Source organism: Vicia villosa, linkage group LG2, assembly GCF_029867415.1.
Source record: "Vicia villosa cultivar HV-30 ecotype Madison, WI linkage group LG2, Vvil1.0, whole genome shotgun sequence".
Classification (NCBI taxonomy): domain Eukaryota; kingdom Viridiplantae; phylum Streptophyta; class Magnoliopsida; order Fabales; family Fabaceae; genus Vicia; species Vicia villosa.
In genome coordinates this window covers 201969949-201985267 of record NC_081181.1, presented here as the reverse complement: position 1 = coordinate 201985267, position 15319 = coordinate 201969949, and the positions used below count along the sequence as shown (strand labels likewise).

Here is a 15319-nt window from a genome sequence, read left to right as displayed (position 1 = left end):
TTAATGTAACCCCATCATCACCTCATCGGTGCCTACAAACATAATTGTTTTCATCTAGAAGTTTCATGAGGTGTTGCATCTCGGTTCGATCCCCCCTAAGCGCTAATTTGGATCGATAGCGCCTATTGTAAACTTACTTGATATTTGATATATTTACGGGTCTTTTGCGCTTCAAGGTTGCAAGTATGTTTTTGGGCGGTACTAATTTCAAAGTCATGTCAGAAACACATGTCTTCTCATCCAAAAGAAGCCGACATGCAATTGGATGACCGACCAACTTTTAACTTGGATCATGGTTGTGTAAACAACATATCACATTGAATCTCCATTTGCCATTTGCCAAAAGATAACCACGTAACCTAAATTGGCATCCACATTTTCTTGAACCGGTGTCGTCGCGTTTCAATTTTTGGATACGAAGAATATATTTCCCACTTCTTTCGCATGTCAAAGTCACAAATGTATTTCTTCTAACCGTACCATTATTGAACCTTCCAATCACAATACCAAATCCTAGTTTCGTAGCCTCTGTACTAATCCAATGCAACGTGTCGTCACGTAATTCAAACTCTTCTCCATTTTTAAAATGCTTGCGAATATCTACCACCTTTGTTATGATAGATGATAAGAGTGGTGAAACAACTTGACATACATTAGGTTTGGGAATGTTATCGGGATGCACCATACCTAATGTAATAGACAACATAATTATCAGTTCTATTGGGAAAATAAACACAGGCAAAAACCGGAAATGTACCTCCGACTTAGTTCAACTGTAAACCAGAAATATTCCCCTGATTTTCGTGGGACCTGTTTTTAAATTTCAAAAACAGCATAATGTATGGAATGAGAATTGAATAGAATAAACTTTATCTTAAATTTCACTTCCTTGAGCTCCTTTTGATATGATGAACCACAAAAATGAATATTTATAGTAAAAAAATGGATTGAGTATGGAAGGATTTTTGAGAGGTTCAATGGAAAGTGAAGAAATAGAGTGATCAAAAGGTGACCATGTTGGTTACTATTTTAAGCTATATATAGTTGTCATGATATCAGAAGTATACTCCCGGTTATATATAAATTGACGAGGTGGCAGAAATTCCCGATCTACTAACCGGGGCTATATTTCCGGTTCCAAGCCGTGGATATATCTCCGATATGATTTTTTACATTTTGAGGGTCTAGACCACATTTGACCTATTTGTGACATATGTGGTGCGGACCGAAAATATACTTACTTCCGGTTTTTAGAGAGGCAAAAACGAAGTTGTAGAGGATCTTTCTTAAGACCATAGGGTGGAATAAAAATGAGAATTTCTTTATCTACCTCCCTATCTTCTTGGTCACCCCTGGCGAAAACCCCAAAATTCCCCTTACTTCGGAAATACATTTCTGAAGTCACTTTTTTTATGAGAAAAAAGGTGGTTTCGGAAATGCACTTCCAAAAATATGTTTTTTTTGATGAAAAAAACTGATTTCGGAAATGTAAATCTGAAATATTTTTTTTTTCTAGAAAATAGGTGAATTCGGAAGTGCATCTCCGAATTCACCCCCACCCCTTAGAAGAATTCAGAAATATACTTCCGAAATAAGGTCTGATACAGAAGAAAAATAACAAACAACAACGATTCGGTTTATTTAAAGGATGAAGATTACATCGATCACATTACATAAAATTAAAGTTACATATTGTTAAACACGGGTAGGTGAGGATGAGTCGACATTTTGATAACGTCGGCCCCCGATCTTTGAAGTTTCGCATCCAACTCGATCGGACCCTTCGAAGAAAATCGGTCGAAAGTTATCCACAAAACCGCTAAATCTTCGTCGTTCTTGACCTTGAATGGGGTGAATTCAACGTCTCCGTCGTCGTTAAGCAATGGCGAGCGATACTCAAGCTTGACAACCTTCCGATTTTCCGGATATTACAATAGCGTGTTGAGCGACATTATCAATTCCGCGAACGGCGTGTCGCGCGAGAAGCGGAATTGGAACGACATTGAGTAGCCACTAGTGAAGTAGACAAATGCTAGGTGGGGGTAGGTTTGTGTCATTGGTGTTTTGTGGTGTGATGAGGATGAAAAAGATTGTGTTGTATTTATAGACTTATTGGAGTAATAATGGCCCAACATACCTTATCTTACATTCAATGGATGTTTCGGAAATGAACTTCCGAAATAAGTCCAAAAACATGTATATTTCGGAAATGAACTTCCGAATTATGCAGAAACAGAGGTGAAAAATCATATTTTGTGCATTGGATTCTGTTTTGAGATAACAATAACAATTACATACAAAATAGACACAACATAAACAATGACAACATTAAACATACTTATATTATATATGTATTGAATCAGTTTGATTTTACATGGTAAACGACAATACATACAAAAAATGACACGCACCGGTCATTACAAAAAAAAACGGTCCGGTTAAAACTAAAATTCGCTGAACCAATCGGTGGCGCTTAGATCTAAAATCAGTATGTTCTTCGATCGCATCTCTATTTTCCTCACGCTTTTGCTTCATCATTTCTTCAAACTCCGCCATTCTTTCAACGAAAGGATCTGGCCAAGTCTCTGCCTCATTTGTATGATGTGCCGTCCACTGACAAGAAGTAGCCGGTATATGACACCCCGGTCTCAAAAAAACTTGCACGAAGTGGCGCGATCTTAGATACCCGATACATATGATGCGGCTCGAAGCGTCTAAAGGCGTCGGCTATGAAGTGGAAAGAATGTCTCACATAATCCAAATCTCATCAAATCGACACATACTCGATCGTACGCACTTGCTATGAGATGGCCCATATCGGGGAATGACATCCACTTCGAAACCGGGGCAATACCGCTTAGTGATGGAACAAGTGAATCATGAAGTTTCTCAAAGTTTTCTTGATTTTCATAGAGTCGGGCGTAGATGTCCCTATGCGAAGTCAACTCCGAAATAAGTGCCAGTCGAATAAGAGTGTGATTTTCTTCTCCTTTTCTGAGCAAACCCGCAACGGCCCGATATCCACAATTTTCGTCGCCTCCAACATCAAATATGTTATCAATATATTTGTGCATAAAAAGCGGCATCTCATCAATGTAGATCATGGGAAATTTTTTGATCGGAGGTGTGCAAGGCGGCTTCGAAATACGCGCTCCTTTATTACCACTACACTTGGACTTTGGTGTTGGTGAATCCGGGATCAATGCATAACATGTTCAAAGTAGGAAGGAGATCGTTTGGTTGATGTGTCTTCTTGGGTATTTTTCGGTTTTTTCGGCACACCTTTCGTTTTAACCGGTTGAGATGGCGGTTTCAAATCTGTGGTCTCCGGAAATGCAATTTTTCGCAATTGTTCTTTTATATGCATTTTCATTGTGTCATCCACTTTAGCAAACTTATCTATTATCGCTTCCAACTCGTCGGAGATGGTGATTTTGGAATCATTTTCTTTCGGCGGCTCGAAATCATCAAAACGGAGCTTCTTCCAATGGTCGATTACCTCATCCATGCATATCGGTGTATTCAACTTCATCTTTTTAGAAAGTATACAAGCACATGGAAGCCCGTATGTTTTTCTAATTGTGCACCCACATTTAGAACTATCCGGACCCGTTGTCTCCGCCCGCTTCGCTTCATGAAACATAAAATTCAATCCCGCACGGGATATGTTGTAAATCAATTGTGAGAATAGATTTTGGCCCTTAAACTGGTGTTCCATAACCGTCTTGCTCCGACCGAAAGATGATTGAATTTCATTGTGTTGATTTTCGAGCATTTGGTTCACGGTGTCCCATCCCCGACACAAATCCCCATTGCTATCACCCAACCATCTCTTCAACGCCGCATGTGCGGATTCAACTCGGTTAGTTGTAGTGCAACCAAGATGTCTTACTCGATCCGTCCAAGCACAAACAACTTTTTCCTTTACTTTGTCAAGGATAGTGGATTCGACATAATGAAAAAAAGTCTTAATAGAAACGCACAAAGACCTAAAGTGTACCAATTTCTCGGTATACATCTCTTCGGAATATGCATCTAAAACCTCTCTCCATGCGGCCATAATCCTATCCACCACAACACCGGCTTTGATGACTTTACCGTTTTCATCCGACCTATCGTTCGTGCCAACCGCGGGTTTGAGCTTACTTCTCACATAGCACGTTATGTGATACCGGCAAAATAATGCGGTCAATGTTGGGAAGACGGTATCGACCGCATTCATCAAAGCATTGTCTCGGTCGGTAACAAAGACACTTGGCATATTCTTTTGATCAACCAACAAAGACTTTCATATTTCCAAAGCCAATGTAAATTTATCTTCTTTTTCACATTCCATAAAAGCAAATCCGACCGAAAATGTCTTATCCATCGAGGTCAAACCGACAATCTCTAGAAGCGGAAGCCTATACTTGTTGGTCTTGTACGTCGAATCCTTCACAAGAACGGTTGGAAATGTGTTGAACAATTTGATACTTTCGGGATGAGTCCAAAAAATGTCACGCACCGTAACTTTGTCCTCGCACGTTCGAAAGCTTGACACGTATTGGTTATCGCCTAATAGTTTCAAAAGTTGTTGCATTTCCGACCGATGGCCCATTTTCAAGACTTTAAGATTGTTTCGTTCATTGTATACTTGCTTGATATTTGAAACGTTATCCGGTTTTTTTCGCTTCAAATCGGCAAGTATGTTTCTCGGCGCCACTTTGATAATCGATAAATCCGAAATAACATTCTTCTCTTCGCGGGACAACCGACACGCCGTTGGATGCCCGTGTAGCTTGGCATCCAAGGCATGATTATGAATTCCACAAATGACGCTTAAACGCCACAAATCATCAACCCTCCTAGTCACGCGCAACTTAAACGGACACCCACACTTTCTTGATCCCGTGCCTTCGTGTTTTAATAATTGGTTTGTTGGTACATACCTCCCACCCCTCTCGCAATCCAAAACGAAAAAAGCTTTCTGTCTACTATTTCCATTGTCGGACCTTAAAATAACAATTCCAAATCCAAGTTTATTAGCTTCACTACGAACCCAATCAAGCAATTGTTCACGACAAGCGAAGCTCCCATCATTTGTAAATTATTGTCGTACATCCACCGCATCGATCATGGATTTAACACCGTTAACCAGATCGTTATTAACGTTGACATCTTCCGGAACTACTACGTCATCGGCGACAATGTTGTCCGGATGCACCATACCTAACATATGCAAAAATTAGCAAAAATGACCAAAACAGTTTTTTTACTGCCAGGCATTATTTCAGAAGTACATTTCCGAAATTTGTTAGGTAACTTATTTCGGAAATGAACTTCCGAACAATCGCAGTTTTCATCACAAAAATCAGCAACAATGTAGTGAAATAGGGGATGAAATGAGAGATGTTTATCTCAAATTGTAGCTTTCTATGCTCCCTTTAACGTGATCAACGGTTTGAAACTTGATTTTGAGACGAAAAATGGATTGATATTGATGGAAGTTTTGGAGAGGGTTTGAGTTTGTTTTGGAGAAAAATGATGAAATAGTGAAGGAGAGAAAATGGTATATGAACACATTATTTCGAAAATGTACTTCGGAAATAATAGCTGACTGTTAAAAACAACGTATTTTTTTTGAAATTTCATCCATTTCGGAAATGCATCTCCGAAAACACCAATTTTTTGGAGATCGCAGTCTGAAAAAATTTAGAAAAAAAATACTTCGGAGATATATCTCCGAAGCAAGGGCAAATTGGAGTTTTCGCTGGGGTCACCCCATAGGGAGTCAATAAAGAAATTCTCATAAATTTTTTCCAATATATATAACTTGATCCATTCATTAACTAAGTTCAACCATGTAAAATCTGGCCCATGGTGCATTCATTTCACATAATGAATCTAGTTTTCATACCTCTATTTACAACATTGAGTTTACATTTTCCGGTTAAACATTCATCGTCCAATATATTCATTTATCTTCTCTTATTATAAGATTCACTTACAAAATTTACAAATATTAAAAAGTAATAATAATACTAATAAATTTGTATAAAATGCATTACATTTTATAATTAGTCCATACAACTAGTGATATTTAAGAGATAAATAAATTATGTTTTCCATCTCTAAATAAAATAAATGTATTTTAAAAATAAAATATTAATACATAATTTTTTAAAAGCACCATATATTAAAATAAAAAGTTGAATTTTATAGTTAAGAATGGATCCAGTAATCGAAATTGCAAGTTTTATCATGCTTTTCTTTATCAATAAACAAAACATTATTATAATAGATTTATATAACACGCCCAAGTCATTGTTCACTTTTATTAGATGCTTAATAGATTTATAAGAAAATATCGCAGCTTTCCAACAAGCGCATCTGGTGTAGTGGTATCATAGTACCCTCCCACGGTACTGACCAGGGTTCGATTCCCTGGATGCGCAAATTCTAGTGTTATTTTACTTTTTCAACTCATTCTTATTGTTATGTATATACAATACAAATACAAATACAAAGCGCAACACAGGTGTGATGAAGCTTATATAATCAAGATATATAGTTGATTACCATAGACATAGGAACTAAACATAAGCCTTTTTTATTCAGTTCTGAATGGTTATTATTAGTATCCCTTTCATTAAATTCAACTTCTTTCCTCTCATCTTTTTCCCCTTGGTTATTTCTTTTCTCCTGCAAAAATAAAACACATTAAAATGACAACTTGTTAGTTGAAAAATATTTACCAACATTAAATCTCTTCACAATCTATATGGCCGCTGCAATAAAGGAGCTTTGCTCTATTTCAGTCTATAAGTAAAAAAAAAAAAAAAAAATTAAAGAAAATTGTTTTTTTAATGTCAAATAAAATTTAAATTAATTTAAAATTTAAATTAATTTAAAATTTAAATTAATTTAAAATCATTTGATATGTTAATGTGATTCATTAAAATTAACCTATTTGATTAAAATTTATAAAACGTTACTTTTGCAGTACCATATCGATATATTATATTAAACTATTTTAGATTAATAACAAATTTTATAAAACATGATTTATGTTATAATAGTTTTTATTTCAATAAAAATATTATGATACAAATAATAATTATAAATGATTAAATTTGATATCCTCAATGGGTTAAGGGTTAGTATATCTGTCTGTATATGGGTGTTTTAACCGACTTGGGAGTAAAAATTCAATTCTCCATCTTTAAGGCTGACATCTTGAAGGCGATCAACATCGCCTCCTCGTAACTCCATCCTAAGAGTCGGGCCTTCATGAGGATTTTCAAGATCCTCTATGACGCCCTCGAGATCGCGCCTATTGTGGGCATTTTCTTTTTTGTTTTTATGGGACAGATAAGGTTGATAAGGTTAGTTGAGTTTCTCTAAGATCCTTTTTAGATAGGGCAACTCACCCTCTAATCTTTGAATTACAAGGATTTGAAGGGTAAGTTTGTTCCAGTGCAGGTAACATCAATTATTCTGATGTTATATTATAGGAGGACGAGCCACGTCAATTTCCTCTTTATTATTCGTGATAACCTATGTCGGTACTAGGTTTAGACTAAGTTAAACTCAGTGAAGTGAAGAAGGAGATTGTTGACTTTTAAACTAGTGATTGGTGCTTATTTACGTAAGAGTGTTTTGTTTGTATTGCCTTTGATTCTACTTATTTATTTTCCTGTTAACCTTTGATTTTTTGTGCAAAGAAGATGGCTCACATGTCATTGTTAGAAAAGAAAATGTCTCATTTGGTTTGCTGAATCGTATTCTGAAGAAGAGGAAACCCTTGAACAAAAGAAAAATCATTCAGGCTACACCTTTCTCAGTTGTGAGACCTCCTCCCACAAACAACGTTACTTCTCCTAGAGATAAGGAACAAAATCAACTCAAGGAAGACTCATATCCATTTGGAGGCGGGCGCTCCTATAGACTTGGAAAAAGGAGTTTCCTTTGATAATAGTATAGCAGAATCCTCCCAAGGAGCGACTTCTACGACTTCTCCTAAAATTCAAAAGATGTCCTCTTTATGGGATGAAGGCTTTGACAACACCAGGTTCATATACAATCACATTGATGCGTCAAATGACCTACACAGGGAAAGGAAAATTAGCTCAAGGAATATTTTTCAAACTATAGGAACTTATATGTTGATGAAAGCTCTTTTATGAATAGCTATATTTGAAGAGTATGGTCTGAAGGAGAAGAATGTGGGAAAAATGGAAGACCTTTCTGAGTAAGACGAATGAGAGTTTTTTTCATAAGAAGACATTATTGGACTTTGAGAAGGCGAAGGCGCAAGTTTTATTTTTTGCATATAGATCTCAATTAAAGCGAGCCATAGCTTTTGAAGGTTATCAAATATGAAAAACTTGTATAGGAAAATGAAGAGGAGGATATCATTATGGGATAGGTTCCCCCATCTTCTGGAAGGAAATCGTGCCTACTTCATATTAGCCCCAATCTAAAAAAAGAGTCGAGGCTTGTTTAAGTCAAGACTAGGCCCAGTAAGGGTGAGGATAATGCCTCCCTTGTGCCAGAGAACTAATCACTATTGTTAGTTTGTAATTGATGTTTTTTGATTATTTTAAATGACTTTTGTTATCTGGCCATTCTTAGATATTGAATTTGGTAATCTTGCCCTTCTTAGGGCTTTAATGTTTATGGAATTTGATCTTTTTATCTTGTGTTAAATGTTTCCTTGTTTTTCCTTTTTTAGAGGTATTACTTTTGGCGATGGCGAATGTCTGCTCATATAAATTATTTTGAAAATTCAATGTACGTTGAAGGTAAGATTTAACTTGGGTGAGTTTTTGGGCCAATAACTTCTCGCGTGAAGTTAAGGCTCACTGAGGGTGATACAGTATCTTGAAAGGTGAGATGATATTCTGAAAGGACAAATGATACCTCAGAGGATGCAGTGAATACACTAAAGGATGCAATGATACTCCAGAGGCATAATGTTAGCCCAAAGGTCGAAACAATACTCCAGAGGATGCAATGATACCCCGGAGGGCACAATGATACCTTGGAGGGTGCAATAATACCCAAGAGGATGCAATAATCCCCTAGAGAATGCAATGATATTCATGTGTAGCCTTCTATTGAATTGTAGGAGATGACAAGCTTAGAAAATAAGGTGCATTATTAAAAGCCTCTGCTTTTGCAGGGGAAAGAGTAACACCCTACTACTTTATTGATTTTTTAAACCATAAGAACAATAAATGGAGTCATGGTGATTTACATCATTGCATTACTAACTTAAAATAAAAAAATATTAGCTATAATAGTGTTTCAAACTCGTTCAGTTTCAAAACCTATGGATGGCCTCACCGTTGAGCTCTTCCAATTCGCAAGCACCATGTGACAGCTTCGCACACATATTATATGAACCTTCCTAGTCAATAAATAGTCTCCCGACTCTGATCAGAGCCACTAATTTCTTAAGTTTTACATCACATTTTTCATTTTTCTTGGAACCATACCTTAATTTCATCTCATTGTCGCTCTAGACTTCTTTCAGATCTTTAGTATGGACTAATGTGTCTTTCGAATACTCTTATATGGTGTTCAAATACATGAAATTCACGCTTTAAGGGTATGACTTTAGTGTTTTGCATGCGATCACCACCACCTTTTTTTATTCTAAGGTTGTCTTGGTAACACCTCCTAGCCAATTCATTGTCTCCTTTTATGACGCCTATACACCTATCGTCCATGGGATACTTCAAGGTTAGTTATAAGTTTGACACAGAGGCTTCTAATTTGTTGATGGTTGGATGACCAATGATGATGTTGTAGGATGATGAGGCATCTACAACTAAATATCTGATCCTTATGGATTTGGTCCCTCTCACCCAGTCCAAAAAATAATTCTAATGAAGATATGTCCTTGGACTTGTACCTATTTTCCTGAGAAATCTACCATGGAACCCTTAAATTGTTGTAAATGTTTTGAGTCGAGCTATAATATTTCAAAGGCATCCGTATATAGGACAACAACAAAGCTTCCATGATCTACGATAACCCAAAAAATGTCACATTGACGACCATGCAATCATCTTCTTGGACCAATATCCCAGCAACATCCTTTGTGTAAAAAGTTAACCTTTGACATTGATGTAGATTTGGGATTCGGAGAAGACCTACCACATGCATACGAGATGAACTTGAATTACCTCCTTCGGCGAAACCTCTGACGTTGGTGTTGAGAATGTGGCGTGTTGGTTCATCCACGTGTCTCTCATGCTTCTTTCTATCCACTTGGCCGAAGACTTATGGGCCTGTAGTGCCTTGAAGGTTGAGATCATCATCCATAGCCAGACGATGCACCTTATATCTCTTTTTTTGTTGACGAAATTTGTTTGTGTGTTAACCATTGATCTTATGATATTTACACAATTTATTAGGATCTTTCTCTATATCACCTTCCACTTTGGGACTAGGGGATAAGGGTTGGCCTCAATATAGTACACCTTCCGAAAGATTTGTTCCATAACGACCTGCATTTTTGTTATGCCATCTGGATCACCATTACTTTAGGTAGCCCTCACCATTGTAAAATGATAATCAAACTATCAAAATTTCTTAAGAGAGAATGCCCTAAGTCATTTTTACTAAAGCCCCACAGTGGGCATCAATTGTACTTATAGAGAGTATAATAGTAGAGACCATGCATGCAATATGTGAAGCTAGATGTCTTTAAGGGTTGGTGATATGTGAAAATCTAATCCTCATACATAGCTCTTTGGACGAGAATATAAGGCCTATGTCCTTCCTCGAAGGATGACGATTTTTCTACCTATGAACATGACCACTTAGAGCATCATCATCCATAATACCCTTTTGAGTTCTTTAAATGGGTCCTACTCAATATTTTATATTATTTCATTCTTCTAATTATTTAAATAACTCAACTACATTTCTCAAATATCCAAATAACTCTTCAAAAGTTTTAAAATGGGTCTCACTAAACCCCACAATATACCACTCATTTGTATTAATTTGAATATTTTTAATACAAAAATTTAAAGAAAAGGAAGCAAATAGTTGGAGAACCGTGGTTTACTGCAATAACGTTTGCAAACTCAAGAACGGCTTTCCCATTCAATTATCCATTAAACTCTGACAAAGTTCTCTAAAAAACTATGTAGGAACCTTGAAAGATAACCGATAATTATGCTCTTAGAACTTGACTTGTACTCTCGTTCAATGTAGCGAATGACTTACTACTTTGATACATTTACATAAATATATTTAAATGTAGAGTTTACAACCATCTCATTTTTAAATTGAATCAATTTTACAAAATTAACAAATATATAATACTCTTAACATAAACACCAATCAATATTGGTTATTAAAGAGTTTTTTTTTTTTTTTTTTTTTTTTTAATTTTGGTATTCGGCCTTACAAAAGACTAATTCAAGGGAACCAATCTCACCGTCAACAAAATCAATAAAAATACAATACTCATAGCATAGACACCAATCAATATTAGTAATTAACGTGTTTATTTATTTATTTTGATATTTGATCTTGCGACCACTAATCCAAAGAGACCAATTCCACTGTCATTTTTAGAGGAACACACTCTCGATCCAGTTTTTTATCTTGATTATTAAAGAGTATTAGATGGATAATTATATACATGGTGATTAAATAGAAACCCTAGCAACAAATGAATTGAGTAGTAATTAAATTTAAATTCCTAGGTATGGCCTTAAAAGTTTAAGAAGGAACTAACACCAAGTGAGAAAAGTAGGACACCAATCATCATCTCACCCCAATAGATCAACCAGCCAAACAATAAAACTACTAAAAAATAAATCATCAGTGCTAATTGAATCGATCAAACTAACCTCATAAAATTGGTCTATTTCTTCCTTCTCTTTTGCCTTGAATATCTGATTCATATATAAAGCCTAAAATGTTTATTATAAAATCGAATTAAATGAACTACAATAAATATAACTAAACTTTAACCCATTAAAATTTAATTTAATTCATATACACCTTCACCATAAACAAAAATTCATACCTTGGGGCTATTGATAGGAGAACTTGCAGTATCTTCCAAATCATGATCAACCAAACTAGTTTTGATTTTCTTCCTCTTCTTCAAACTCAAGCTTTTAACATACTTCATGCCACCTTGTGCACTGTGATCACTTAATTGTTTTTCATCACCATCAATATTGTTATGATCATTGTTAAAGAAATCCTCAAAGTATTTAGTCCAACTACTCTCTTCTGAGGACTCAAAATTTATCATGTTGTTATCCGAAGGAGATTTGCTTATTGAACTCATTTTGAAAAACCAACAAAGATGAACAAATACATATGATGTAATATAATTAGTTGAGTTTGGTGGCTACTAGTTCTAACATAAAGCACATATAAAGAGTATATTCGAAATATAATAAGTTAATAATGAAGAGTTAATTAATATAGATAAATATGATGATGAAATGTATGACGACTTTGGAATCTTGAATAACAAAATTAATAGAGTTTGACAATTTATATGGTGACAGATAGGGCATGCCCAACAAAGATATGCCAAAGTTTTCTTTATGGTGGACTTAACTTTCTTCCACTATTGATTTTATAATTAGTCAATAATTTTACTAGAGAATATATATAAGAATATACTTTTTATTATAGACTAATTTGGGGTATTGGTACTCTCTCAATTCTTAAAGCAGAAGCTTCGGCCCTTAAGAAAGCTATTGAAGAAGTTATATTTATACACTTTTGTTATCAAAACCATTGCTAAGAATACAGTATAATAGGGAATACAATGGGAAGCAAGAAGAACACAAAGGAATTGATTATAACTACTATTCTTTACTTTCTCTTTCCATCATGATTACAAGTGTTACAAGAATAATAAATAATCCTCTCACCTTAAATTAGGATTTACAATATGGAATGATGAGTGACTAGTATGCTATTTATAATAAACCTAACATACTAAACTAATGGGCATTTTCACAAATACCCATTACAAGCTAACTTAGGGTACAAGCTAACTTAAACAATCGGACATAACAAACAAGCCCAGTTCGAAATACTAACAACCCTAGCATTTCGACCCCCACATAATAGAACACACTTGGACTACAACATGTCGGTCTTTAACACCAGCATGTGAACATACTTCAACGACATGCATAAATCATGTCGAACTAGAAGTTACTCTTCAACCCAGTAGAGTTCGATCCAGTTCTCACAAATCTCCACCTTGGAACAGACTCTATAACATCGAAGAACAATCTAGCTTTTTTCATACAACTTTATCAACTGCATACAGTGGAAAAACTTGAAACTCGACAATATCTTGGTTATCATATCAACAACATTGTGATTTGTCGAAACCTTCAGCACTTGGACTTCTCCATGCTCGATTACTCCTCTGATAAAATACAACCTCACATCGATTTGCTTGGTTCGCTCATGATATACTGAGTTCTTCGACAGATGTATAACACTTTGACTATCACATTTAACAATGATACCTTGACCTTGAAGTTTTAGCTCCTTAGCAAAACCTTCAAGCCACAATGCTTATTTCACAACTTCAGTGGTTGACAAAGCAACAACCTCCTGAAGTGTTGCTTTCCAACTAATTGTTGTGTCAAACATAGTGAAAACATATCCAAAAATAGATTTTCTAGAATCCATACAACCTTTATAGTTAGAGTCGATATATCCTTCGATTACTGCTTTACTATCTTCACCCAAGGCTCCACCATAAATTAGAACTCTATTTCGAGACCCATTTATGTACCTTAGAACCCACTTAAATGCTTTCCAGTAAGCCTTTATAGGATTCACCATGTACCTGCTTACAAGACTTACTGCATATGCTATGCCAGGTCTAGTACATACCATAACATACATCAAAGAACCTACTATATTACAATATGGAATGCTATTCATATAAGCTCTTTTGACATTAGTACTGGGACACTAATCTATACTCAGCTTGAATTAAGGATTTGTTAGAGTCACAACATGCTTTGAATTCGACATACCGAACTTGTCAAGAATATTTCATAGGTATGCCTCTTGAGATAAGCATAATTTCGACTGCTTTCTATATATTCGAATGTTAATCCCAAGAATCTTGTATGCAGCTCCCAGATCCTTCATATCAAACTCCTTATTGAGTTCAGCCTTTACCCTCATCACATCTTAGACATTGTTGCTTGCTATGATAATATCATCCACATGAAGCAACAAAATAACAAATGAATTACCAAGTCAAAATCGGAAGTAAACAAAGTGGTCGAACTGACTTCTAACGAAACTTATGCGTGCCATGAACTTGTCAAATCCCCTATCCCACTGCTAAGAAGATTGTTTCAGTCCATATAAAGATCTTTTAATCTTGCACACTTAATCTCCCTTTCCCTTTTCGACATACCCTTCAGGTTTCCTCATCAGGATTGTTTCATCTAGATCACCATACAAGAACGGAGTCTTCACATCCATTTGTTCCAGTTCAAGATCAAATTGTGCCACCATGGAAAGAAACATTCAAATGGACCTATGCTTTGCAACAGGAGAAAACAAATCATTGAAGTCGACATCTTCTTTATGAGTGAAACCCCTTGCGACCAACCTTGCCTTGTATCTTTTCGACGCCACTCCTTTGATTCCCTCCTTAAATTTGAAAATCCATTTACAACTGACTAACCTTGCTCCAGCAGGTTTCTCATTAGTTCCCAAGTGTGATTATCATGAAGAGATTTCATCTCATCATTCATGGCCTTCATCCATTCTGTCTTATTTCGACTCCTCATAAATTCCTTATAGCCTCTAGGTCTTCGTCTAGCAACTCACTATTAGAGATAGGCATACGCTATAAGATCTACATACCCAAGTCTCTGAGGTGGCTTGATGAATCTTCTCGACCTATCTTTTGACAATAGGTGGTCATCGACAGTTTCCTCAACTTCCTCAGCATCTTTTGCTTCTTCTTCGACTTCATTTGGGATATGTAATTCAGTATCAACATGCTCCACCTTAACAAGAATCTCTACCTTCCAGCTCTTCGTTAGATATTTATGCACTTCGACCAACATCATCAATTTTCTTAAAATCCATTTTAGCTTCATTGAAAACTACATCTCGACTGGTGATACTTCTCATGTGACCTGGCTCTAGGCACCATAGTCTAGAAGCTTTGACTCCCTAAGGGTATCTCATAAACATGCATTTCAGAGTTATAGGTTTGACCTAGACTTACCTAATGTGAGCATAAGCTACACAGCCAAATACTCTCAGTTTGTCGAGATCTGGTGGATGTCCGGACCAA

General features: G+C 35.9%; 1 protein-coding gene and 1 non-coding gene across 5 annotated transcripts; one reads left to right on the top strand and one right to left on the bottom strand.

Moving 5' to 3' along the window:
- Nucleotides 1-6184: 6184 nt before the first annotated feature.
- Nucleotides 6185-12382, bottom strand: LOC131647965 (vascular-related unknown protein 4-like). Of its 4 annotated transcripts, none has more exons than XM_058917775.1 (3): nucleotides 12035-12382; nucleotides 11856-11918; nucleotides 6185-6681 (listed from the first exon to the last, which is right to left on the bottom strand). In XM_058917775.1, exons 1-3 carry the CDS (start codon nucleotides 12302-12304, stop codon nucleotides 6538-6540), a joined length of 477 nt encoding a protein of 158 aa, XP_058773758.1. In that variant the 5' UTR covers nucleotides 12305-12382; the 3' UTR covers nucleotides 6185-6537. The 4 variants fall into 4 exon arrangements, with proteins under 4 accessions (XP_058773758.1, XP_058773759.1, XP_058773760.1 ...); XM_058917776.1 differs by having other exon boundaries at nucleotides 6186-6681; nucleotides 11856-11900; XM_058917777.1 differs by lacking the exon at nucleotides 6185-6681 and adding an exon at nucleotides 7116-8084.
- On the top strand, nucleotides 6364-6434 carry TRNAG-CCC (transfer RNA glycine (anticodon CCC)). The gene has a single exon. It is a non-coding gene; the product is annotated as a tRNA-Gly (tRNA).
- Nucleotides 12383-15319: the final 2937 nt, after the last annotated feature.

Coding starts and splice junctions, on each gene's coding strand:
- LOC131647965 (XM_058917775.1), bottom strand. CDS start 12,304: ATGAGTTCAATAAGCAAATCTCCTTCGGATAACAACATGATAAATTTT. Junction 11,919..12,034: donor CTCCTATCAATAGCCCCAAG/GTATGAATTTTT, acceptor TAAACATTTTAG/GCTTTATATATGAATCAGAT. Junction 6,682..11,855: donor AAATAGACCAATTTTATGAG/GTTAGTTTGATC, acceptor TTATTTTTGCAG/GAGAAAAGAAATAACCAAGG.